Below are 27,819 nucleotides of genomic sequence, written 5' to 3'. Positions count from 1 at the left end.
AGAGTCTACTACTAACTAGATCTAGATCTACTATTTAGAAATGTACTATATTTAGTTATGTATGGGGGTCGTCCATAAATGACGTCACACGCCTAGGGGGGTCAGACTTTTGTGACGAGGGGGAGGGGGGGGGGTAGAGACAGTGTGACCAGTGTTTCTTCCAGACTTTTTTCTCCGGGGGGGGGGGGCACTTGAAATTTTCGGGGGGGGGGTAGACTTTCTTGGGGGGGGGGCGGACACTGTTAAAAGTATATATTTTCTATATAAATTATATAAATTTCATTTCGTTTGGGGGGGGGGGGCGGTAGAATTTTTCCCCCCGAAGAGATGCCTGGAAGAAACTCTGAGTGTGACGTCTTAATTCCACGAATCGATTAACATGCATTTTATGTTTAGTTTTTAGAAAAATAAACTTACTAAATACTAAAAAAAAATTTTACATTGGTTGCGATACTTCTAACAAAATGTATACTATTGTGTAAGTTGTCAAAAGATTGTGAAATATATCGGTTTTCTAATTAAATTGCCCTATAATTTGACGATGTAAGTTGTGTAGTAGACTGTCGTATTTCCAAATTGTCAATGGTGCTATTTGACTAAAGGTCGGAAGCATGTCAACTAGTGAGAGTAAGGTAGGGGTATCAGTGTAATGCTTGCTATTCTTTGAAACCCTGTTTGGGGTCGGTGTGGTCGAGTCGGTAAAGCTCATGGTTGCTAAACCGAAAAGTCTCGAGCAGATGAGGCTCGTTAGCTGGGGACAGCCACTCTTCTAGGAGAGACAACTCCAAAATCAAACAACTGCTGCCTTGTAGTTAGTTCTTGGTCGGATAAAGGCTATGGAATCAAATCCAAAAAGAAAAGCAGGCTGAAATCGGAGTCAATGGCCTCAATTGCGCATAACCAGTTGAAACGTTTCCTTAATTGTGATGGAGGCGTGGTCGAGTCGGCTAAAGTTGATGGTTGATAAATTCGAAAAAGTCTCGAGTTCGAACCCTCTGGTAGTGGTAGATAAGGCTCGATCCATCCCAACACTAAAAATTAAGAACGAAGAAGAAGAAGAAGAAGAAGAAGAAGAAGAAACCCTGTTTCCCGAATATTTTATTTAAAAAGTATTTACAGAACTTATGTTCACACTTAGGGCTGCGACTCTTGCCCTTGATGACACGCCTTGTATCCCTTACATCATGGTGTTCATGTCGGTAGCTCATGCTTGTTGAACGATCCAGAGGAAAAATAACTTGTACGATTAGTTCCAAGGTCGAAACCTCGTGATTTTTGTAGGTGCGGCAAAAAAAAAAACGGATATGTGTAGGGTCAGCTTGTGGTGCGTGTTTATTCAATAAAACCAAATAGGCCTACACGTGTCTCGCTGAATCAACTTTGTCTGTGTGAGGCTTTTCAATTGAAAGGTAGATCTAATAATCTCATAAATTCTGCTTAAAAATCGACTGTTAATCATGGATAGAAATAAAATGTTCCAGTGTATTTTTGATGCCTACGTGCTGGCATATCCTAAAAAGAGTAAAAAGATTTGCCAAGAAGAAGTCGTTGAAAAGTGGATTCAACTAAAAAGTGATGTAGATCTGCACTTGAAAGCGGAGGTCTGGCTGTAGGAGCTAAAAGCAATTGCTGCCGCTAAAAAGGCTCACTTTTGACGTTTTGGGTCAAACAAACATCCGTATCTACACATGCAAATAAGAAAACACCCTATGATTTGGCAAAAGAAATACCTAATACTAATAAGTCACTGAAGTCAGATGAAAAAGTGAACGATGCTCATGAAGTCAGTGATTTCAAACCCTCTACCAGCAAACTATCAACATCTAAGCAGGCTACAGTCCAGATAAACTTACAATCAGAGATTGAGATTCTGAATTCTGATCTAGTCGGCTTGTATGAGCGACAAACTCGCGGAATGTTAACGCAAGAACAGAAAAATGGAGCTTAAAAAAGAAACAGAAAAAGAATGATTTGGAAACAAAGCTAAAGAGGAAGATATCTGATCAAATAAAATCTCAGAAAGCTCTAAATGAAAAGAAAAGAAAACTGAATGCTTTGTTTGAAGAGAATCCGGGGCTACGCGCCACTTTGAATGTTAGATCTAATTCTGGCAGGCCAAGGATTGAAGAAGATCAATCTTCTTTATTGAAAACTATCATAAACATTGCTATGCATGGATCAGCATCACACGAGAGGAGGCAGAACGAAGTCTACAGGACTATTAATAAAACATTAGATCAGCTAACTGATCAGTTAAAACAGGATGCGTTTATAATTAGTAGAAGTGGGCTGTGCCTTCGACTGTTGCCAAGACGTACTTCTTCTCATAAGGGCAACGACATGTATCGACAGTCCCAGTAAAACTGATGAGAGCGCAAAACGATTGCCATGCAAATCACATTGATCGCTTGTTTACAGCGGCAACACTGCATCACCTAGAAGAGTTAGCTTCCATGCTTGGACCGAATGAGGTATGCTTTATAAGTCAAGATGACAAGGCCCGCGATCCGCTTAGGTTGACAGCAGCTAAAAAACAGAGTCCATTGCTCATGCACATGGAATACAGGGTGAGTTTGCCTGACCATAACTGGGTTGTGGCTGCTGAACATAAGCTGATCCCTTCAGTTTATGCCGGGATAAAAATTCAGCCCAACGCCATTGGAAATCGAGAAGCTGTTGGATACTCTGCCCAACATACATATCTATCAGATCTGATAAACATTCCTCATCCACAGCACTTAGTCATGGACTTGATTTTGAAAAATTACTTATTTTACATGAATTTGATGATATCACAAAGAGTGGTGTGGATCAAATTGTTAAACCAATATTAGTGTTGACGGTTGATGGTGGCCCAGACGAAAACCCTAGGTATCAAAAGGTCATCAGTTGCGGTACACCACTTTCTCAATCAGAACTATAATGGTTTGTTCATTGCTACCAGTGCACCAGGAAGAAGTGCATTTAATAGGGTTGAAAGAAAAATGGCGCCACGTAGCAATGAGCTCACAGGATTAGTTTTACCCCATGACCACTACGGCAGTCATTTGGATAAAAGAGGAGTCACAATAGACACAGATTTAGAGAAGAAACATTTTCAATTTGCCGAAAACACTTTGGCAGAAATATGGTCACACATGACAGTGGATACATTTCCTACAGTGGCAGAATACATAGATCCAGAAGAGTCTGAACTTCTTAAAACTTAAAACTTCTCTGCTCTCAAAGGATCAGCGTTGGCACGATATTCATGTGAGAACTAGCCAGTATTTGACTCAGATTGTTAAATGCATGGATGGTAAATGTTGCTCAAAGCCAAGAAGCTCGTATTTCAGCTTAATAACTGATAGATTTCTTCCTCTACCTTTACCAGTCGCCCAAACAAGCTGTGCACTAACAATACCTGAGCGTTCAACAGATGGCTCTTCACATAAATTTCCATCTCTTTTTTCTGCTCAAAGTATAAAAGTGGATGAAATCCTCCCCCGCTCTTCAAATCCTTATCGCACAATCCTTTATGATTTGTATTGTCCGTCTGTTCAATCCGTGATCAGCGACAGGATTTGTAAGAAGTGTCATTCATACTTCTCTTCATTGGTTATGCTGCGCAATCATTCCTTAACTCACAAACAGGAATCATCAATCGTGCCATTACAGCGCATCAGGCCTCTGAGAGTTGCTGCACGCCGCCAACGTGAACTGATGGTGATAATTGCCAATGAAATTAATGGTGAGAGTGTAGATTGGATAGAAGAGGAAGACCTTGATGTAAAGGGAATTCCCATTCCATACGGGGGGGGGGGGGTGGGGGGGGGGGTCAACTCCGTCCCTGTGTATTCAATGAAGGAACATTTCAATTCTCCATGGGAGAATGAATAAGCTTACATATCCCAACTTTTAATCGAGGATTGCCATTTTAATACTGTTGTAAATAGTTTTTTTTAATACTTCGGTTAATGATCTTGCTAAGATTTAGAAATATGAATCCATATAGATATGGTCGGTTAAGTTATAAGTTGAGTATAACCTGTTATTGATATTATTATTTAATCGTTATTAATAAAAATTTCTATAAATTTGCTTAGATTTAAGTCAGTGTGAAAGTATTTATTGTCCTATTTCAAGATCCTCTCCGCTAACAGCAAAACACGCAATTTAATAATCTAGTGGAGAGTCTTTACTATTAAAAATCTATGACATTTATATTGCTTTGTGAGAGATGACATCCGTTAAATCTATCATATAGGCTACAATGAAATATACTAGGAAAATTAAAGGTGCTAACAGTTTAATAGTTTGCATATTATACTAAATATATTGTTATTCTCACGTGTGTCGTCATGTCTGCAAGAAATACCTACATTTACATTAAGTATTTTAAAAAATCCTTTCAGCTTTATCATTACCTCACTGTATTACTGTTTACCTGCTGGTGACACGAATGGGTCCTGCATGCTCATTATTAATGCTGTGTCAACGAGGGGTAATTTTAAAGCGATGAAAACACAGCAAATTTAAAACAGGATAAATTGTAAATTAGGGGGGTGGGGTGGAGTGTGACGTCATTTTAGAGGGGGGGTCTGACTTTTTGTGACGATGTGTGACGTAGGGGGGGGGGAGGGGGTAAAAAAATGGCCAAAAAAGCGTGACCTCATTTATGGACGACCCCCTATCAAAAAACACAACCCACAACAATAAACATACAAAATTTTACAATTCGAAACAAATAAATCAAAAAATTTCTGAAAGATTTTTGTGACTTTTTTTCTGTGACTTTTTTCTGTGACTTGTTTCCGTTCACAGTTGGGGGAGGGGGTTTCAACTTCATTCGCCGCTGTCCGGTCACCATTAATATTGTATCCCGTTTTAGGGGGTGAAGTAGTGGGTGGGGGGGGGGGGGTGAAACCAACTCATACTGAACATAGCGTCAGTTTTTATATGACGGTTCTAAACATACATACAGTTATACAAATATAGGCCTACTGATTCAGAAATATATTTAAGTAAGTAACAGTGGTATTATGACAGTAAAAAATATTTACAGAGGGGTGCATGGAGGGGGGTTGTAACCCCACCCCCAACTCCCTGCCTACGCCACTGAAGACAGGGGAAGTAAGTTACAAGGTGCGTGTTGGAATAATAAATTCAAATTATCAAAAATGCGAATCGTAGTTTTGATGTTTCAATGTAAAGATGGCGGACGCGGATTGTACCAACATTGAAATGAAAGAATGTACGGCTTTATTGAACGAACACTCGGAACACGAAAAAGATGAAATTGTTGATGACGATACTCGTAGTGAACAAGAAAGTGACGGCGAAAGCGAAAAGGAAATTGAAAACGAAATTGCAGCATATTCAAAACAGGCAAGTTCACATTAAAATTTATTTTTAATTTAATATTTAATTTATTTTAAATTTAGGGATTTTGGTAAACAAGTTAATTAAAAAAGTCTAGTGACATTTATGCGCAATTTCCTTATGTTATCTAAAAATAGCTCTGACGTATAATGCTGGGGTGCGTTCAAGCTAGAAGAACGATCGGTTTGTAGGTGTTTATGTAATTTTAAAAATTTGTGACCGAACGAGAGGATATTTTTGAAAACTTTCTTCGGCAATATTGTTCTAAATTATGGCAGGAATCGATTGGTACATGTTTCAAGTCGTTAAGTGGTCTGGTTGCCGAGATATGGGCCAAAAACTGCATTTTTTCGAGGTTTTTTGGCTTTTCCTGGAAATCCATGAAAGAAACCCGGAATTTTTATGGCCTATGTTCATTCTCGTAACTTGCTTAACATAATTGCTTTTGGAACTAGTCATCGATATTGCTTCGTTGAGGAGGAGATACGACTTAAAGCCCGGACACACATTCATACATCCATACATTCATCCATCCATTCCCAGAAATGACGAGTTAATAAACGCAATTCTCCAGAATGGAAATTGCGCTAAAAAATACTAATCAGTCAGTAATCAATAGTAATCATCATATATATAATTTAATAGTGTATATAGTGTATACTGTATAGTTAAGTATAGGCTTATCTAAATAATAATTAATAAATTTAAAATTATAATTTATTATTAATAGGCCTATTACTAGATCTAGGCCTAGGCCTACTAAATAAAATAAATAATTATAGTATTATAGGCCTATTAACTATTAGGCCAAGGCTATTCCCAGCCGGTTGGGAATAGCCGTATTGGGGCTATTCCCAGCCGACTGTGAATAGCCCCAATACGGCTATTCACAGTCGGCTGTCATTTCATGCTAAATACGACTGTGAATAATATCTTAAAATAATAAAAGCATTTATTGTGACTGGGGAGTAATGTATAGATTAAGAGAACAGTGCTATTTTTATTTTGTAATATTTTTATAAAAAAGTTATTAAAGTTTAGTTTAGCTTTTAGGCTCATATCAGACATATCTGCTACACTTACAAGCTACGTCTACGTAGGTCATAGATGATCAATTATGCACTCTAAATCTATACACTAGAATAATAGATCTAGTAATTTTTTAAATAAATAATACTAATTAAGCATCAGTTTAGTTGGTTGTTCACATTGCTATTCAACTATCAATTACCATTAAAAATTCACATTATCACACAGAATAAATATCAGGTGAAATAGGATGTCCTTTTTCATCACTATAATTCACAGTTTCCATCACACTGTTGTGTTTTTTCTCTTAGCAAAAATCTACGGGACCGGTCTTTTTTTTTTCATTTTTTGCTGATTGATATGTCAACAATTACGTCACAAAAGAAAAGAAAATTTTAAAAAATAACCCTTCCATGAGAAACTAAAGTAACTGTGAAAAAATATGTTGATAATAAGATTAAAAGGCATACATTAAGAGTCATAGCAATATGTCATCTGATGGATTTAACCCGCACCATCTGGCATGACAGCTAGTGCCCATGACCGGTCGACTACACATCTTCTTGCCCAGTTGGGTATTTTTAACATTAAATCTATCAAAAACGGTCACGACTGTGAATAGCCCCAATACAGCTATTCACAGTCGACTGTGAATAGACATTTCGATTATATTATTCCGACCCGCGGCGTATCATACGCCGAGTATTTAGTTGTTTTATTTTCTACTTTTCAGTAATTCATAATTTGTGAATTCGACAGTACCAACGCTGCCACTGAAAATATTTGCTTTAAAACACTATCAGTAGCTCGTTAAGGACGATTACCCCCCCCCCCCCTTTTGCCCTACCCCCCAGTGAAAGCAAACTCCTCTTAGTTACCTCCCCTAAATTTAAAATCGTTTCAAACAAAATTATCTGCCCCTAATAGGCTAATAGTGCTAATAGCCGTCACTAAATCCGGCTCTCCAATTGTAAACATTTAGCACGAACCACAGCTCACCAGACCATGTAGGGGTGGGGGTGATAGGGAGCGCGATTACAGCTTAGTGTTTTCTATGGTCTCCAAGAAGAGAATTATATATATATAGATATTTAAGGAGTCACCTTTTTTCACATTACTAGTCGCAGGCGATTTTACGTACCTAAATCGATAGATTACCATGCTTTTAGATAGGGCCTACCGATGTCCGATTAATACACTCTTCCATAAACAAATAGGTGTGTTAGGGGTAATCTATCGTTTTAGGTACGTAAAATCGACCAAGACTAGTAATGTGCTAAAAAGTTGCCTCATTGTTAACTTCATTGTTATGGCTTTAATAAAAGTATATTGTGATATATTTGTGTCAAATATTAGGCCTATAGATAATTAAATAATAAACCAAAATCAATGGCTAAATATATCAACATAGGCCAAAAATAAACTTTAAATGGCAGTGTTTGCGAGCAGGATTTGCAATATAAAAAGAGGCCATCTGTAAGTTAGAGTGGTTTCCCCTGAATCTCTAGTAAATAAGCTTGGTTGCATCTGATGAAAACATCGCTAGTCTTTTTTTTTTTACTGAAAAGTTTTAATACAATTGTTTAAAAACAGGTATAATAATGAAACTGAAATATTTTTGTAACTTTCAAAACATAAAACCTTCTAAAATTGTGAAATAATTACTATGGTATGGTTGGCAGGAGGGGGGTTGGGTTAGGGACAGGGTTAGCATTAACATTAGCCAGCCATACATTTAATTAACTACCAGTAACCTAACACCCCTTTTTCAAAGAAGATTCTATTATCGGACACTGTTATAATCATTCTCCCCAAATTTCTTCATTCTTCAACTTCTTAGTCAAATAAAATTAAAAGGGCCGATTCTAGCCGGAAAAAGATACGCAAGCGCAATGGAGAGAAACTGCGACACCTTCGTGGTGATGTTTTTTATGGTACTGCGCATGCGTGTGTTTACAACGGCAGAACCCTAATCCTAACCCTAGCCGTAACCCGAGCTCAGCTATTAAGGTCACTGCGCATGCGCAGAACTATCTTTTGTCGACCAAGTGGAGACGTTGGGGTGAAAAATCTTTTTCCAAGTAGTCACTTCAAATTAAAATAGTTAACATGCTGACATAAGCTACTATTTAGATTTGTTTGATTTTCTACTAGTCTGTAATTCATAATTTGTGAATTCAACACTCCCCCCTCCCCCAGTGGAAGTAGCAGTCGGAACGACAGTTTACAAACAAATATGAAAAGATCAAGCAGAATGTGTTACCTCCCCTTAGTTCCAAAGAGTTTAAAAACTAAGTTATCTGCCCCTAATAGCGGTCACTAATTCTACCAGGCCCTATGATGGTAAACATCTGGCGTAAAGCACAGCTCACCAGATGGGTGGGGTTGATAACAATATGGTCTGTTGTGCATGCCTGGAGAGCGAGGGAGGGGGGTAGGAGTGGTTGATAGGGCATCCCCGAGTTAACCCATCTTTAATGAGTACCTGACATTCTTTTTGGAATATTGAAGACAGCTGGGCATATTCATAACCACACTACTTTTAAATGAAGATTTTGTTTAGTTTTGTTTATAATAATGATTCTGATTTATGCCAAAATATTTAGCATTTCTAAAGAACATTTGTCATTTTGAAAATGAATAATTAGTCTATTTAATTTATAATTGAGTACTTTAGGCCCTAATATTAATAATCATTAATATTAGGCCTACTCAATTTATAAAATGGCTGCATCTGTATTGTCATATTGAGTATTGACAATGCTTTAAATTCCTGATATCATTTCTGCTGACTAATGGCGAACAGGAGTTGTTAGGTCTGTTAGGCTATAGATCTATATGGCCTTTGGTATGAACTTCTCTGACTGATCGAATGTTGAGAGTGCATTGAAAATGTACTTTTTTTTTTCTCTTCTTATTTAAAGGTAAATTAAATTACAGGCCTATCAGTCTCAAATTTTAAAAAAATATAATTGTATTAAATAGCTGAATGTATACAACTCCCGGGACTGGTTTCTGGAACACTAATATCTCGCATAATATCTCTGTTTACTCACTGAGTTCAGTATTAAGATCTAGGTTAGGTCTTTTATCTCGATTAGTGACACTCATGCAGGGCTGTCATCCACAATATTTTTCTTTTGTTGCCAGTGGTCAACCAAGTCTCAATGTTGGGTAAGTTGTATAATAATCACCACTCAATGGTGATCATTTTATTGCGATGAATGTTTGGCTGCAGGGTGGAAGTGACCCCTGACCTCTAATGCCTCTATCCATGGCTTGGTTTTGATTATTTCACAATTATTCAATCGAGTTCTCCTTTAATGTATTATCATCGATATATATATACTGACCCTCCCCCACACCCACCAGCCTGGTTAGCTGTGGTTCACGCCGAATGTTTACAATCGTAGAGCCGGGTTGAATTAGTGACGGCTACTAGGGGCACATAGTTTTTAAATGATTTGAAACTAAGGGGATGTAACAAGTTCTGCTTGATATTTCCATTGTCATCTGTAAACTGTCATCACGGACAGCTGCTTTCATGGGGTGTTGGAGGGAGAGACTAATCGCCCTTCACGAGCTACTGATACTGGTAGTGCTTTAAAGCAAAATATTTTCAATGTCGAATTAAAAAAATAATGAATTACTAAAAAGTAGAAAATAAAACAACTAAATAGCTGCGTAAAACAACTAAATAGTACGCAGCAGGTCGGCTCATTATGTCTTAAAGTAACAGGTTAACAGTTGACATATGTATAGATACCCAATAGAATTTTTTGTTACACTGATATTTTGTTGAAAAAATCTGTTTCAGATAAGCTGCGCATTAGAAAAATGTGTGTGAAATCTTTTAAAATGTAATATTAACATTTAAACATTTTTTCTAAAACTATTCTTTTCAGATCTCTCAAAATCCTTATGTATATGATAACCACATTAAAAAAATTAAATTACTTCGAGAATTAGGAGACTTGCACAGACTAAGAGAAGCAAGAGAAGAAATGAGTCGCCACTTTCCACTTACTGAAGGTAGGCCTTTATGTTTAATAATTTCCTCATTTTTGAAGTAGGTTTGAATGATTAAGATGTGGATAATTTTTTTTCTGGAGCTCACTAAAATAAATACTGCTTTGACAGTAAAATTTAAATAATCGATAATAAAGTCATGAAATTTACAATCCTTTTTTCTTTAGTCTTAATCCTTACAAAAAGCGGTTCCCAAAACTGCATTTTTAAGTGTGTCATTTTAAACAAAAATAGTGCTTAATGTGACCTTTTAGAATGCAAACCTTAAAAAAAACTGTGACAAAAGCTATATTCTTACATGAAAAACAAATACTGAAAATATGGTGGGAATCGTATTATTAATTTAAAAAGTGGTGGGCTTTTTATATTTTAGCGTTAAAAAAATGCAAATGAGAAACATAACAAAAAGTAGGTCACAAAAATGTAATTTATGTGTAATTTGTAAAACTAATTGAAAGCCGTGGGTGTTTCCAAGATTACTGAAAATATGATTAAAAAATACATGAGAAATCCATCTTTCTACTGATGTCTTATACAAAATGACAGATACTGAATTTTGTAGAGAGCATGTAAGATTGGAAAAAGATGTTAATTTTTTAATTAATGGGGTCATAAAAATAGTATTAAACACATTTTTTTAAAATTCTCACTAAAGTTATTATTTTCTTAATACATAAATGGACAGAGTATCCAAAAGTGCAATGAAAAATAAGTATTTCTGTGGGGGGTTTTTTTTCTGCACCAATGCCCTTGATGAAATGTTAATTTTTATTACCAATGTCAAATTATTCTCTTGGTTTACATTTAATTATTGTATGTTATTTTTTTTTCCAGAACTTTGGTTAGATTGGTTACGAGATGAAATTCCACTTGTCTCGGATGAAACTGAGAGACAAAAAATTGAACAGTTGTTTCAAAAAGCATTTGAAGATTATCAATGTGAGTTTTAAATGTATAGTGATGTTACATTTGTTTTACATTATAGAAAATTAATTCTATTAAAATTTTGCTTCCAGCTGTACCAGTTTGGCTGGAATATGTTCAGTTTGCCATCGGTCGGATGAGCGAAAAAGATGGGCTTGCTATTGTCCGGGAAGCTTTTGAACGTGCATTGACAACTGTTGGGCTTCATGTCAGTCAAGGTTCAAATATATGGGAAGCTTACAGAGAATTTGAAAATGCGTTATTAGCTGGACTGGTTGTGAGTTAATTATGGTTTTCTGATGAACTATTCTAAATTATTGTTTATTTGAAATTAAAAAACTACTTGTAAAATAACTGTAAATGTGAAATGTAAGTTTCTTATTGTTTTCTTTGTTGCATTGTATAGGTTTTTTTTAGAGATTAATTCAGTGGGAACAGGTGTAAGAAGGTGTTGGGTAAAATTGTCTAGTTTACTTATTAGATTCACCAGCATTCTTTGCGTGCTTTAAAAGCAACATAGTTTTTAGTTATTTCTATTTCTTTATTCTGGCCCAGCTCAATTAATATCTGAAAAAGTTGTTGTTTCAAAATACAAAAGTATCAGTTTAGTCGGAGTATAGGAATGAAATATGATGTAATTTGTTTGATATTATACATAGCAAATGTGGTTTTGGTATGCTGCTGTATTATGTTTAGCACTAGTTTAGGCCTTTCTAGACAACTTTGGAAATAGCTACACTAAAGTCATACTAGTCAAAGTCCATTGTACTTCACCCTAATCCCACTACTGTCAGTCACCAGCATTCTGTCCCTGCAACTTACCATAACTAAATGCTCACCTGTTTCCACTGATTAACTTTAAGCAGCCCCTACATTACTTAGGTATGTGATGTTTTCATACAAATTATACAATTAAGCCTTCAGCTGGAACTGTTGTGACTAAAGAAGAAGAGGAAAGTTTTGCTGTTCAAAATCAGAGGGTTATAAATCTTTTCAAGAGGCATTTGGCAGTGCCTCTCCTTCGTAAGTTTCTTAATTATAAATTAAATCTTTTGTTTAGTTAATAATGAAGCTGTTTGATTTTTTTTTTTTAAAGTTTATCGCGCTGACTGATGGTATACTAATTGACTACAAACCCGGGAGTCTCGAGTTTGAATCCTGGGCTCTTGTCAGTAGTCTCTGAGTACACCCAGCTCTGGGTACCTCACTCATGTTAAGGTAGCCAGGCATAGTTCTGACCATATTATCATTACATAAGCCTAGGTCACTGAAACAAGTGAACTACTTCGCCTGCCCAATGGATCATTAGATCAGAAAGGTCAGCCTACTTTCTTTATTTTTTAAATTTATATGTTTTTTCCTCAAGATATGAAAAGAACTATGGATGAGTACAAAGAATGGTTAGGCCAAGATACAGTGGATCAAGATACTCAAGACTCCTTTAATAGAGCTCTTGAAGTATTAGAAAATGTTCAGTTTCTAGAAGACAAATTGGTATGTCACTTTAAAACATTGAATACTCAATATATATGTATTCAATTGATTGGACAGTCAATAATTGATCTGGCTGCTCATTTTAACCAAATTCTCTAGAATTTAAACTAATTCATTACTCAAAAATATTAATTCTTATCAAAACACCATCTTCTTCTTGTTCTTAAATTCTGAATTATAAAAGAATGAAAGAATGGAACTTTATTTCAGCTTACTACTGAAACACCTCATTTGGAAGTATACCAAGAGTATATTGAGCATGAAATGAAGACTAATGATCCATCTAGAATAATCTGTATCTTTGAGAGAGCAATCAAAGATAATTGTCTAAACCCTAGCTTATGGTTACAATATACAACATATTTGGTAAGTTCTTATGTAATTTTAAGTTTGATATATTCTGTTTATCAAAAATATATCTCTCTGGACAAAAGTTTGAGGTTTTGAATTATTCACCTGGCACTGTTAATCCTGGCCACTGGTCAGAATAACTACTATCCTTTCATAACATTGTCAGAGCTACCTTTGTTTTGGAAGAAACTGTTTTTTTCTGTTGTCTTCTTTTGAAGTACAGTATAATTATCTCAAACAATAAACCGGGAGTGATCTCCCCTAAACTGTCTAGAATATTCTTATATAATAGCCTACTACGGGGGATGTAACTTGTGATATAATGATTTTTAATTCCTTAAACTTTTTAAAATAGAATCTCATAGAGAAAAGAAAGGATTGAGCACCAAGTGAAATTTAGGTAAATCTGCATCTAGTATTTTTGCCCGATTAAAATAAGTCCCCGATACTCTGTATATGATTAATGCTGGGGTACAATACTTCCTCTATACTCTGTATACGAGAAAGTAAAAAAGCTAGTATGATGTAAAAATCTCTGTATGCATTATTCTTACGTTTTTAGTAGCATGTATAAATGGGCTATGTGCTAATCTATTTGACTACTGAAATATTACATTTAATCTTTTCCTTTTTAAGAATTGTAAAATATTTCTGATTTTTTTATCATCAGTTCACTTGTTAATAAAAAAAATCCTTAAAATAAGCAAGTGATACATATTCATTTATAAAAATTAATAACAAACTCCACCATTCTTAAATGATTCATAAATTATTTTCAATTTATTGGACTGTCAAAAAATGTATGTTGTTGAATTAGAAAACCATTAAAAGAAAAATTATTTATAATACCACAACTAGGGAGGTGGGTTTTTTTCATTAGTGGTATACCTTTAATAAATATTTTGCTTTTTTACAGGACAAACTGAAAGTTAAACAGCAGATTAGCTCAGCTTATGAACGAGCTATTCGCAATTGTCCATGGTCATCACAATTATGGGTTAATTATATTTTAGCTATGGAACGACAAAACAAGGAATTTGTTTTCATGAAAGGTAGCAATTTAGACTATTTGGTATTTCAATCCTTGTTAGATTTAATAAAATGTAAATTTTGAACAAAACCCGCTGTTGGCTTTTTGAAAAAGTTTTCCTCTTTAGCTCTTCAATATCAGTCTACAGTAATTTACAAAGTTGTGTTCAAAAAGATACATAAAGCCATTCTTTTGACAGTAAATAAAGTGGGAGTGATCTCTCCTAAACTTGCTCTTATATACTTACATAACAGAAAAGCCTTTACTAAAGGGGATGGTTTTTTTTTTAGGGCTATAGAAGTTTTACACAAAGCTACTTATTTTTTGAGAATGCACACAGAATTTTAAAAAAAAATAGAATATGCTTTATGAGATTATGATATAAAATTATCGAATTCTGAAGGTCTTTGAGAAATAGAAGAAATAGAGTAAAATATCCCATTATAAAGCACTAATTTTCCTCTCTATTATACCCACTTTAAGCAGAATAGAATTAACGTGGAAAAAAAGAACTGCGCACCAAAAGTGATATAAAATAATCAAAGTATTGCAATACTTTCTCTACACTTCCTGTGCGAGAAAGTAAATATGTTAGTGCCTGGTTCACATTAAGCTATTTACTGTTGGCTTCATGTTATTTTATCATGCTTTTTTTTTTGTACTCCTTTTGAAAAGCTCTTGAAATTTAAGCACATTTTTTCCCATTTGCTCAAAGTTAGTTATTCTTAATTTTTGCTGAGTTTCTCCAATATATGTATCATGTTATCTAATTTTTAAAAAGTTTTCTGTGCTTAATTTTTTGAGGATCTTCATGTTTAACCAAGAAATAAGATAGTTATTTCTATGCTGTTTTATTTTTTAATAGTACTTGGGATTATTATCTTTAAATTGTATTTGGAAAATATTTTAATATAAATTTTAATGTTGCATTTTATTATCTTTAGTAAAAATTTAGTACAAACTTTAAATCTTTATAACAATGTTGCACTTTTTAGACTTAGCAGACAAGGCACTGCTTGTTGGATTTACTAATGCAGCAGATTACTTAGCAGTTTGGTGTCAGTATTGTGATTACTTAAGAAGAAGGTTAGATTTCCTGAAAGGTAGGTCATTTCATAATTAATTGATTTCATTTGTCAATTTTATAAGTATTGCTGCTGATTTTTAAGAAATTCCAGTAACTAAGTATTTTAAATTCACAGATGATACTGAACCTTTAGAAACATTTAGACTTACAGTGGAAAGAGCTTCAGATTTCTTGTTTGAGAGTAAGTTTAGTTTTGTAAACTTATTTTACAAATGCACAGAATAATGTTGGTGGTGTTGTATGGCTTACTGTTAATTGCTGCCTTAAACTAAATTCATCATTTTTAGATTTTGGCAAGGATGGAGATCCTGAAGCAGTTTTACAACAACTCATAGCTTTTGTTGAGGTATAGATCTTGTTACATTAATCTTAGACATTTTTTCCATTTTATTATCTTTATTTTTGAGTTCTACTTTCTATTCCAAAGTCACATGACATTTTTTTTTTAAATATTTTTGTGCCATGGTCTTTTTTATACTAGCAATCTAAAAATATTTTAATTGAATCATGCAGTTCTAATTTAGATGAATCAATTAATGTTACTATTTTGTATGTGTTTGTAGTAAATGTTAGTTTAAATAAATTCACCAGATTAAATATGGTAAGAACCAAGAAAAAGCCAGAGAAATTTGGAATCAAGTGATGCAAGCAGGACATGGCGCTACAGCAGCGATATGGTTGCATTATTACAGATTTGAAAGGTGGGTCTTGTTTAACATTCGTTTTGTTAGACATTTTTTTAAGTGCTTTACTTTTACTTTTAAATCTACATAGATTTTAAAATTTAAGAAGCTTATGTCGAAATTGTTTTGCTAAAACTTAAATTCTAAGATAATTTAATAAAATATTCTTTACCTTATATTAGGATGTATGGGGACAGTAAACATTGTCGTAGAATTCTACAAAAGGCATTGAATTCAGTCACTGATTGGCCGGAGTCTATTATTCAAGCATATATAAATTTTGAAAGGGAGGAAGGTATTTCTTTAAATTTAAGTTTTGCTATTTGGTTGGACATTAAAGAAAAGTTGTTTTAAAAATGTTCAAGTTTGTCTTGTTGAAGGGAAATTTTTGTAATTTCAGCATTCATTTATTTTGTTAGACAATGAGCTCAAAAGGTTTACTTTCATTTGTCATTTGCCGTTGTAAATGCTTGGTTATTGTTAATTTTTAAGGTAATCTGGAACAGTATGATTCAGCTGTTGCAAAATGTAATGCTCAAATGGAAAGAATAAATGAAAGAAGAGCAAAGGTAACTTCGGTTTTTGTTTAACTTGCATTTGTATTTAAATATTCTATTGAAGATAAATACATAATAATTACAACAAGCTTATAGCATAATTAACTCTACTTTAATATTTGCAGCAAGCTGAACGAGAACAAACCATCCAGAATAAAAAGATAAAGAAAACTGATGGAAAAGGTCATAGCATACAACCTAAGACTACTGAAATCAATGAATGTGGGGAGTTCTCTCTCAAACACAATAGCACAAATAAGAATAAAAGGAAGGTAAAAATTGTTTTAACTTGTTCTTTTTATTGAACAGTTTTATAAAATTCAATTATTATTTTTACATTTTGTGAAGACATGTTATTATTAACAATTTTAAAGAACCTAAAAATAATAGATTAATTTTTTTTCTTCTGCTGTTGTAATAAGCTAAATTAGAAAATCGTGAATAAATTTTGTAAACTTAACTCTAGATCAAAGAATCCCCAGCAGACAGCTATGCTAAGGAAGAACCACCAGAGAAGAAAAAAAAAGGTTAAAATTTCCTTTTTTAAATTTTATTTGTGATTATTACATGTGTTATGTATTTACTTTTGTAAATAATTAGGCCTATCACTTATATTATTGACCTTTTTTATGATTGTCATGTTAGTTAAATTAATACTGTTATAGTAAAATAAAATGTTATTGTGGTTTTCATTTTAGATAATGTACAAAGTGAAAGTCAATTTCATGGGGAAAGTGTTAAGCATGATCCTACGAAAGATAATGTAACAGCCTTTGTCTCAAATTTGGATTTTACTTTGGAAGAGGACCGCCTAAAAAATGTTTTTGAGAAAGTAATGTAAAGCTCTTAATTTAATTTTTCTGGTATTTTAGGTATTAAGATTGCTTTAAAACTACAAAGTAAAAATATTTTGATTTCTCTTTTTGTCAAATGATTTTATTTAATTTAAAGTTTACCACTATAATAATTTTTTATGCCAATTTTTTCTTGCTTCAGAATGTTAAAGCCTGTTTTACTCATACTTATTATTCCTATTAATTGTTTAAGTGTGGAGAAATTGTGTCCATAAGGCTGGTTAGAAATTACAAAGGAAAATCAAAAGGATTTGGCTACATTGAATTCACTGATAGTGTATGTAAAAATACCTTTTTTTTTTTTGCCAAATAATACAATGTGAACTTTTACTTGGCTCATATTTCAGATTTTATTGTGAAAGTAACTATTTTAAAAAAATGAAATTTATACCATTTTAGGTTAAATTACTGATAGTTTTTTTATTTAGTACACACTTATTTCAGAATGCTGTTCTTCAAGCTTTGAAACTTGATAGAGAATTTGTAGATGGACGTCCAATGTTTGTTTCCAGATGTGAGGACAGATCGGTAGTTAAGAACACACCTTTGTTCAAGGTAAATAGTTGTATAGCTGGTCCTTATATTCAGGGATGTGACTTTTCATTTTGTTTTGTTTTTTGTGGAAATCCAGATTTTTGGTCTGAGCTACAATTTTTGTCAAATTTTCCATCATTTTTTCATTTTTGCAGATTTTTTACAAAGTTTTGAAATTTTGAAAAAAAAAACCACATAAATTATCTCTAAGGAACATCAGACATGCACATTCACCCATTCCTATTTAAATAGAGTATTACACATTGCCTACCAATACTTTTTTTTTTGTCATTTTTTTTCAAATGGATGATCGAACATGCACATTTCTTTTCAATTAGACAATTCCGTTAGGTATGAGGTAATTAGATAAAGACTCTGTTTTTAAAGTACATCCACTACAGTTGCGTTCTGCCTTTCACTTTGCAATCTCAAATTAGTTTTGAAGTCTTTGCGAATGGTGGACTATAAAGAATAGACGACGACACCCCACCCCTATAGCTATGGTTACTTGTCTGAATTGACCAGTACCCAAGTATGTGTTTGATACTGCCTGTTTGAGGAAAAATAAAAATGATTATCTCTGTCAATCTCAAATAGCTTTGTTCCTGCTATAGGTCAACTGATTTCAGAACTAATGTGAACTCACTGCAGAGATGTAACCACCTGCTGCTCCACCATGCTATAACTGGGGTCTATGTATTATATTCTGTCTAGCCTTTTGGTAGTTCATCCTCAAGCATGATGACATCAACGCATACAAAATGATTCGACAGGATGACATTATTTAACTTGACTCTTTATTTCACTATAGGAAATACATAGGACGCCTTGAACGAACAATACTAAGACTGGACTACTACTACTTTACGACCTCACCCTAACACAACAAGAACAAGACTACTTTAAACTTCTTCCCCGGCAAAAACTATCCTACACTTAAATGTCACATTCTTGCATACCCCGTCACATCTACCATGTGTTCTTTATAACTTTTGCACCAATATTCGCACCAACTTGCCAGATCAAACACACATCATAACAGTCTGCAGTACTAATTAATTCACCTAACTGCTGCATGGGTGCCCTCCAGCTGTTAGGTAACCTGGAGCATCCTGAGCTAGCCTATGACCTTTATGTTGCCTATAATCATTTAAGAACACACTACATTAGTGACACAGTTAGTGACACGCCAGGCTAACTAAATTAAAACAGGACATCTGTGCCCTGCTGTAGTAAAACCCATAACTTCTAACATTGCCAAGCAACCCTCCTGACACGATGTCAGCGCTGAGGCGTGTTCTATCTCACTTAAATGTAGGGTAAGCTTTCATACATCACACCCTGGGCGGTAGTGTGGACAAACCTGTGCCCCAACAACTACCATCCAAGAAATATTGTACCTGTCATGTTTGCATTTAAATAACTTTGTTTTGAAAAACAATTAAACCCATATAATACTTTTTGTCACTCTGGTGTGTAAGACAATTTTTGATGGGTAAGCTAGTCATAAATAAAATAAGCCTTGAGCTTGATTTGTTCTTTAACGATGGCTAGAAAAAACAAAATAATTTCCAATCCACAGTTTCCTACACAGCTGGAGAAAAATAAACTGTTTATTAAAGGACTCCCTTTTACATTTTCTAAAGAAGCTTTAGAAGAGCTGTTTATAAAGGCAAGTAAAGTTAGGTTTTTATAAGATTTTTATTAGCTCTGCTACAATAGGCTGCTGAAAAATTGGGATACATTTAATAATGTATATTCTGATATTTATTGAACAGAATTTCATCATCTTTCTTTTATCAGCATGGCACAATCAAAGAAGTGAGGATGGTCACATATCGAAATGGAAGTCCCAAGGGTATAGCATACATTGAATATGATAATGAGGTAGTTAGAATATTTGTTAAAATATTTTTACAAGAAATATTTTGACCCTTTTACTCCAGTCCGAGCTTTTTGAGGCAGAGATGTTGCTATTTCAATTTTAACCAAAATCTTTCTTTTTGAAGGAAATTTTCTGCCCCTAAATATGAAGCCCAACTTTTCCCATAAATTTCGGATAGTAGGTATATAATTTAAATATGGTTATTTTTTAAAATGTACAACCATGAGCTTTACTGATCCTATTTTTTTTATCACTTAAGTCTCATAATACTTTGTGTTGTTAAGGGAAATTGGTCTATAGTGTTATCCATAAATGAAATCATGCTTTTAAAAGTGATTTTTACCCTCTTCCAATTTTTCTACCCATCATGCACTGGTGCTAACTTTTTCAAAACCTTAAAACTTAAACTGTTCCAGGTAATAGGGCTGGTAAGTAGGTGACCAACCATTTCTATGGCTCATGCAGGTTTTATTGAGCCGTAGAACTGGTTGGTGACCTACTTACCAGCCCTATACCTTGTGAAAATTATAAGTGAATAGACATATTTTATAAAAATTGCAATTGTTTTATAATAGTGTCTTTAAAATTGTAACAAGCAAATTTATTTCTAGTTTAATTCTATTAATCATGTCATAAATATTTCTTAATAACCCCCTTGTCATTAATCCCATTACCATCCCAGTTAAGTGATGCTAATCAGAGATGGTGATGTTGTTTTGTTTTTACCTAGAAAACCGTTATATTGTATATTTGAATTGTAGAACAGGAAAAATTTGAGATGATGTATTAGCTGGCCTAACAATCACAGCTCAGCATGACCAGAAAAACTATTTTGGTTTGTGTAGTTTTACTCTGTTTATAAGGGCCTGGAAAGTGAAACAAAAGTTTATGTGTAAATTGTAAATATTGTGAATTCATGCCTAAAAAGTTTACAAAGTTTAACAAGTTTGTTAGTTATTGACCTAGTAGTGTTAGTTCCCTTACAATGTAAACACAATTACAGGTACCTGTAATTGTCTTTAATTTGTGAGGAAACTAACATTACCTGTTTCCTTACTAATTATATTAACCTCACTGCAGCTACATTTGTATTTATCTACATAACAAGTTGATAACCTTTATAATAACAAACTCTTATTTATAATAAAAATAAGAAATGTGTTTCATTAGCAACCTAAGTGTTTTCTATTATATGTAATGAAAGTTTATTCCTTATTTTTAGTGCATTTAAAATCATGTTATTATAAAGGATATTATACTTTTTTTACTTATTAATTGCAAGGAATTAAAATGATTAATTAAAAGTAAAAAGTAAAGTTCTCATTTCAAACCTGACGGTCTATAGCGCAAGTGAATTAGAGTTTACTTGTTTCTGTAACTTCGGCATATGAAGAGATAGTGTGGTCATCACTATGCCCAGCCGCCTTTACTTTCCCTAACGTGAGTTAGGTACCCATCAGAGCTGGGTGGACTCAGAGACGGTCTACTGACTTGAACGTGAATTTGAACTCGAGACGTTCAGGTTAGCAGTCCAGCTCTCTACCACTAGACCACTTCGTCCCTTGAAATGATTAAGTCAACAAATATTTGTTTTAAAACTTGATCAGTAGCTGCAGAATGTATCTGTGATAAGCTAATCTGTGTGACCTAAGTACAAAATTGTAAGAACTACACATACAATGAATATTACACAATTAAGAGAATTCATAATTCTACACCACATTGAATATAACAAAATAGTTATTTCCGTATATTTTTAATATATTTTATTTTTTATTCTGTGATGTGCACAAATTATATTGTATCTAAAATCGACTTTTTTTTTTCTTATAAATAAGCAAAGTGCAGCACAAGCAGTGTTACATGAAGATGGACTAGTAATTGGAAATCATACCATTTCTGTTGCCATTAGTAATCCTCCTGAACGCAAAACTCCGTTTTCCTCGCGATTGCCAGCCCCACAAACTGGTCAAATGAATTTAGGCAGTGGAAAAAGAGAAACAACTTTGTAAGGTTTTTTTATTAACTTTTTGCAGTGACAAGTAGAACACTTTGATTATTGACACTAATTATGCCACTTACATTTAGATCCTACTGAATACATTTTTACAATTTTGAATTCTAAACCTTTTTACTTATTTCAGTTTGCAATGTTTTTCCAAGTTTAGACTTGGAAATAAAAATGAACTCACTCAAATAAATAACCTTTTATTTACAGCAGAGGAAAAGCTCGCACTCAAATTTCTTTGGTTCCTAGAGCCTTACGTAAACCAGAACAAAAGATATCTGCTAGTGAAACTGTTCACTCTGATACAGTAACTGAGACTTCAGCAGCTAAAGATGCTGGTAAAGGGCCAATGACAAATGACGAGTTTAGAAATTTACTGCTGAAGAAATAAATTGTTACTTTTAATTATTTATAATATTGTCGTCTGAGTTTTCTGTGGCTGACTGTTGTACTAAATATGTAATTTTGAAGAATGACGTAAATTCTGAAAATTCATTTTTACATGAATGATCCCCAAAATTCAAACTATTTAAGCCCTTGATTGCATAAATCTATCATTGAAGAAAATGTATATTAAAAGAATTGTAATTAGATTATTATTTATTATATAGCCATTGACACTTTAGTGTGACTTTAGTCAAAAATCATTGACAATGTAAGGAAGATCAAATAATTTTAATTGGCTTGCTGTTTATTATTATTAATAGGTAGTCCAAACTGGCGAAAAAGTGCGTTTTAGGGTCAGTTTTTGCGGTTTTCAAAAAAAAAATTTCACTACTTCTAGTTGTCCTATAAGAATAAAAATTATATGTCAATAAAGTTTAAGTCTTTATCTGTCGTAATCTGGTATTTTTATATCTGTAACACATGTCTGAATGTGTTTTATATTTGTTTGAAAAGTATCAGTTACGTCAACAAATTTCACCGTTTTGCGTGTACCGATCGACCCCACACTGTTTTATTTGGTCGCGGCTTCGCGACGAAGCATCGTAGAAGCATAATCTTAATGTCATTTTAAAGATCGAATTCTAGGCTATCGTTTGATGTATAAATTGAAAAAATAACTTGTTTATTTCATTTAAAAAAATACAGATTTTAAACTTTAAATGACGATATATACACGGAAACAAACTAATTCTGTTTCAATTTTTACACCGATGTAAAGTTCAGTTTTATAACTACTTTGTGTTGTAAATTCAAGTATTTCTGATTTACGGTCGCGAAGCCGTACCCCCAATAAACATATAACCCTCGAGTCGACTTTCAGCCCCGAGTAAGTTGCTCGCCGAACGGTTTTAAAGGTTGACGACCGATGATGCTAAACGGATTTTACCCTTGCTAGAGCCTTCAAACAAGTTGTAAGTTTCATTTTTAAAGTTTCATTTCCATTTTAATAAATGAATTTTAAGTTTGAATGTCAGTTTGGTTTAATTAGTACACGTTATTAATGTAAATTTGAACGCTTCAAGTCCACGGTTTTAGCGTGTGAACTACGCTTGTACACAACTACACAGGGTGTGTTTAGACGTGAAGCTATTTAATTCAGGACATTCTAGGGACTTAAAATATGGATGCACTTAACTATTAGATGCTAGTGTTTACTAATTCTTTAAAATCTATTGACTGGGATCAATGATAGGGTCGTATTACTACAGTTTATCTGGACTATCACGTCAAAACTATGAATCGACAAATTCAAAATGGCCACCAGACTATCCTGGTTACTATGTGGACGAACTCAATTATTTACAGGGAACGAAGGTTAAATACTTATAAAATATTAATGAAACACAAAAGAAATGTATAATTATAATAACTATACATTTTTATCGATTTATTTAAAACAAAAGACACTAAATTTTAAGGACTAATGTGATTAATTTTTTTTATTTTCTGTTGTGTGCTCTGATTCTGATTCCCCTGCTAAATAATGTGAAATGGTCTGCGCCAGTCTCCGTAATAAAATGTACCAGATAAATTTTTAGATGGTGGAGCAATTTATTAAGATTCTACATGTTGTGACTTAGTTTTAAATGTTATATTAGTTGTAAGTGTAAGTAGTACTAGTAGTATTTCTCATTATTTATTTATTTTATATGCATATAATAGTAACAATGAAGGACAGTTAAGTTGTCCTATAGGATGTTGAGAACCACAGTATGGCATCTTCATTATTGGATATCTCAACCAGTGTGGCACAAGCAACGAATATTTCAAATTTCATTCAGTAGAATTACTCTTAAAAATATATATAAAGTATAAATCACTTTTAACAAAAAGGTGTTTTCAGGCTTTTTCATATGTTTCCAGTTATAGTCATAGGACAAATAGTAGGCCTACACAATAGTCTGGTAGTAAATTTAATTCTATTTTATTAATCACTAAATCAATTGTTTATTCCATAGCTGGAGACATTTACAGTGGCCTATCCAGAACTTTCCTTACAAGGGAAGGGAAGAAGGCCAAGACCCCACCCCCCCTACAATTCCCAAAACATATTACTTACTCTTGATGCTCCACAAGATCAAGGTTGAGGGAAACAAGACGTACAAAGATGTGGAGTTGTAGTTTTAAAAACTGTTCCCCCAAAGCAGTTATCAACCGTATAGGTTTGAAAAGAAACCAAAGCATGTGGCATCAACTGCTGCATCACTTGTAGGCATCACGTCTTTATTAAACTACATTACATTACATTTACTCTACTAAATTTTGATTCTGTTTCTCCTGCACTAGATAACTGTGGTATTTTTTAAAATAATATTTTAACTCATGTGATTTTTGAAAATAATTAACACATTTTTCCACGTTGATGTTACCAACACAATAGTTTTAGAGTTATTCCAAAGCAAAAAAAAAAAAAAAATTGAATTTTTTTTTTAATGAAAATAAAAGTGACCAAAACGCATTTTTGTCATTTTCAATTATTTTTTTACCTTAGAAAGACTCATTTTAGATGACTGAAAAAAATTGGGCATATATATTACAAACTGTGCAGCAACTTTACCAATTTCTACACTTCTATGTTATTTAGTTTAAAAAATATGGGTTCTCAAAAATGGCACTTTTTGAAAATCAGTTTTTTACCAAATTTTGCTTTTTTAAAAATCGCATAACTTTTTTATTTATTGAGATATTTTTATAAAATTTGTGGCATAGACCTTACAATTAAAAGTTCTTTCATGACATACTCACTCCAGAAGTCTGCAATCAATAGTTAATTTCAGTTTGGACTACCTATTATTAAGTACCAAAAATGTATACTAAATATGAAATATTTGGACATCGACTCAAATGTTATCGTTTAAATCTTAAAAATTGCTATACATTTCAAGTAGTGCATAGAAAAAGCGGTAGTGATCTCCCCAAACTTTCTCGCATATTCTTAGACAACACAAAAGGGGATTGCAACTCCAGTGCTGTCGGGATATAAACATTTTTTAAAAAAATCAATTTTCAAATACTTAAAATTTTTTTAACAGAACAGAATCTCGTAGGAAAAAGAACTGCGCACCAAATTAATTAACAACAAATAATCTGTGTATAATAGTGCGGAACTGAAGTACTATATAAAGAAAGACAGAGGAATCAAGTTAAATATAAATTCGTATGTGGTTTTTTTTTAGAAATAGGTCAGAAAGCAATTAGATTTTCTACATACATAATTATGAAATTTCTTCTAACTGAAACAGTACTTCAGTTGTAGGCTTTTGAACAACCGAAAGTAGAATAAGTTCCGGTTACCGGAACTCTGAAAATTTGATACAAAAACTACAAATTTGATGTAATATTTACATCTGAAATTTCGTCAACCTAGCTTTAACGGTACACAATTTATCATGTTCACAGACATATAGACAAAATTGCAAACTTAAATGTTTCCGACTCAGGGAGGTGTAAAACGGTGAGATTTGTGAAAATTTAGATTTATTGCATGATTGCACTACTGCCTCTTTATTCTGTATACGCAGTCAGTGTTTCTTCCAGACTTTTTTCTCCGGGGGGGGGGGGGGGGGGAAGCGACATAATCCAGTAACGTATCTTATTATTTTAGATAATAATAGTTATAATTCTAATCTAAACACGTTTTGGAGTCATAACGAACTTCCACTGCTGATTTAACTACTGAATGGACTGCTTTTAATTTGAAAACACCGGGAAAACATAAGTATAAAGCTTATGAGATGGTCTAACTCAGTTTGTTTTTTTCAAAAAGTGAACATAAGTCCCTACTATCATTCAAAATTGTTTGTTATGCCAGAGGGCTGAAACTAACATATTAATATGTTAATATAACATATACATATTAATATGAATTAAGCTTATGTTATATTGAAATCAGTTTAATGAAAGCTAATTGCCTTATTTGCTAGAGCATTTTAAAATTCTGCATGAGGTATTCTTCTTTGTATAATTAATCTATTAGTAATTGTGCAGTCCAAACTTTCAGTAGTCTCTACTAATCACCTTACGGAATTAGCATTATCATGATAATTTAATATCGGCCTAACACTCAGTAATACCGCGTTTACACTTACGACATGTAAACTAGACTTGACCTACTTGAGTGTACTAAGTATGTTACTGGTGGTGCACCGTTAAAACGGCCCCGTTAATAAAACCCCGACGAAAAGGCCCAGTCAAAATAGCCCCGTCAAAGGGCCCCGACCTATTGGCTCCCGTCATATTGACTCGCGACATATAGGCTCCCGATAAATGAGCTCCCAACATATTGGCTTCCGACAAAATGACTCCCGAGCCCAGAGGCGTAGCGACCGGGGGGGGCAGGGAGGTGCATATGTCCCCGGGCGCCGACCCTAGGGGCGCCAAAATAAGCTCATCTTAGCTACTATTTTGAATTATACATATAAAAAATACGGGGGGGGGGGGGGCGCCAAATCAAAAGTTTGTCCCCGGGGGGCCGGGAGGGGTCGCTACGCCTCTGCCCGAGCCTTGTAAATGAGCCCGGTGGCCTTTTCTCATCAAACACGTCGGATCCTCGTTACGCCTAGTCTTGGATTTGCCACCACCACAGACTAGCGCCCAGTGCTAGTCTTCCATCCGCATTCTTCTTCATCTCTCATCTCAAAATATCTTCTTACTTCGTCTCTGCATTATATGCCTCTCTCTTTCGGTCTATCTGCGCGCTGCCCCTCTCAAATTGGGCTTCGTCTATGATTGTAAGAAAAAATGTCACAGGAAAAAAAATCACAAATGTGTATTTACACGGAATTTAACATTTTAGTTTCAGAAAGTGTAAATCAACATACGATTAATTAATTGTAATGTTAACATTTTAGATAAAGGTTCGTAGGTTGTATTTGTATGGCAAACGACGTAAGACTTGTGTAGGTTTTAATTTCGTTGTAGAGGAGAATTAAGTATCTATCTGTCTGTCTGTACTTGGGAGTCATCCATAAAGGACGTCACGCTTTTTTTGACGATTTTTACCCCCCCCCTCCCCTTCGTCACACGTCGTCACAAAAAGCCAGACACCCCCTAAAATCACGTCACACCTCAGCCTACAACCCGCCTCAAAATTGCAGTTGATTTTTTAATTAATAAATTGTAATAGGAATTTATTAAAATACTCTATTTTGACAGATTTCGGACAAGATTTTGGAAAAATATCGATGTTTAAAACTGTATTCTAAAACGCAAAATAACGTCTAAAATTCGTTTTCTAACATTTCTTTACTATAAAGCAAAAGTGTGACGTCGCACCATCTGAACCCCACTCCCCCTCATCACACATCGTCACAAAATTACCGACCCCCCCCCTACGAGTGTGACGTCATTTATGGACGACCCCTTGGGGGAGTTTCTGCGGGCTAAAATGTCAATTTCGGAACCCAACGGCTCACAAGAGCCCCTGAGGGTTGCATGATAAAAACATGGAATGTTAATGAATTTTGAATAATAATCAGTGGAATAAAGCATGCTTACATTATTTAGCAAAAATATTAACTTGGTTGTTTCCCTTCGTCCATACAAAA

The 27,819-nt window shown here is 33.9% G+C and overlaps 1 protein-coding gene across 1 annotated transcript; it reads left to right on the top strand.

Moving 5' to 3' along the window:
* Positions 1-5,133: 5,133 nt before the first annotated feature.
* LOC131945198 (squamous cell carcinoma antigen recognized by T-cells 3) lies at positions 5,134-22,241 on the top strand. Its single transcript, XM_059306230.1, has 23 exons — positions 5,134-5,367; positions 10,296-10,422; positions 11,254-11,358; positions 11,436-11,620; positions 12,261-12,366; positions 12,710-12,837; positions 13,048-13,203; positions 14,105-14,240; positions 15,214-15,321; positions 15,421-15,486; positions 15,593-15,651; positions 15,897-16,006; positions 16,171-16,283; positions 16,481-16,557; positions 16,671-16,817; positions 17,012-17,072; positions 17,244-17,377; positions 17,593-17,676; positions 17,844-17,954; positions 19,516-19,605; positions 19,737-19,820; positions 21,657-21,826; positions 22,037-22,241. Exons 1-23 carry the CDS (start codon positions 5,194-5,196, stop codon positions 22,215-22,217), a joined length of 2,712 nt encoding a protein of 903 aa, XP_059162213.1. The 5' UTR covers positions 5,134-5,193; the 3' UTR covers positions 22,218-22,241.
* The last annotated feature ends 5,578 nt before the right edge of the window (positions 22,242-27,819 follow it).

Source organism: Physella acuta, unplaced genomic scaffold (assembly GCF_028476545.2).
Source record: "Physella acuta isolate Inbredline_101_S28 unplaced genomic scaffold, ASM2847654v3 ptg000049l, whole genome shotgun sequence".
Lineage (NCBI taxonomy): Eukaryota > Metazoa > Mollusca > Gastropoda > Physidae > Physella > Physella acuta.
This window is presented reverse-complemented; position numbering and strand designations above follow the sequence as displayed.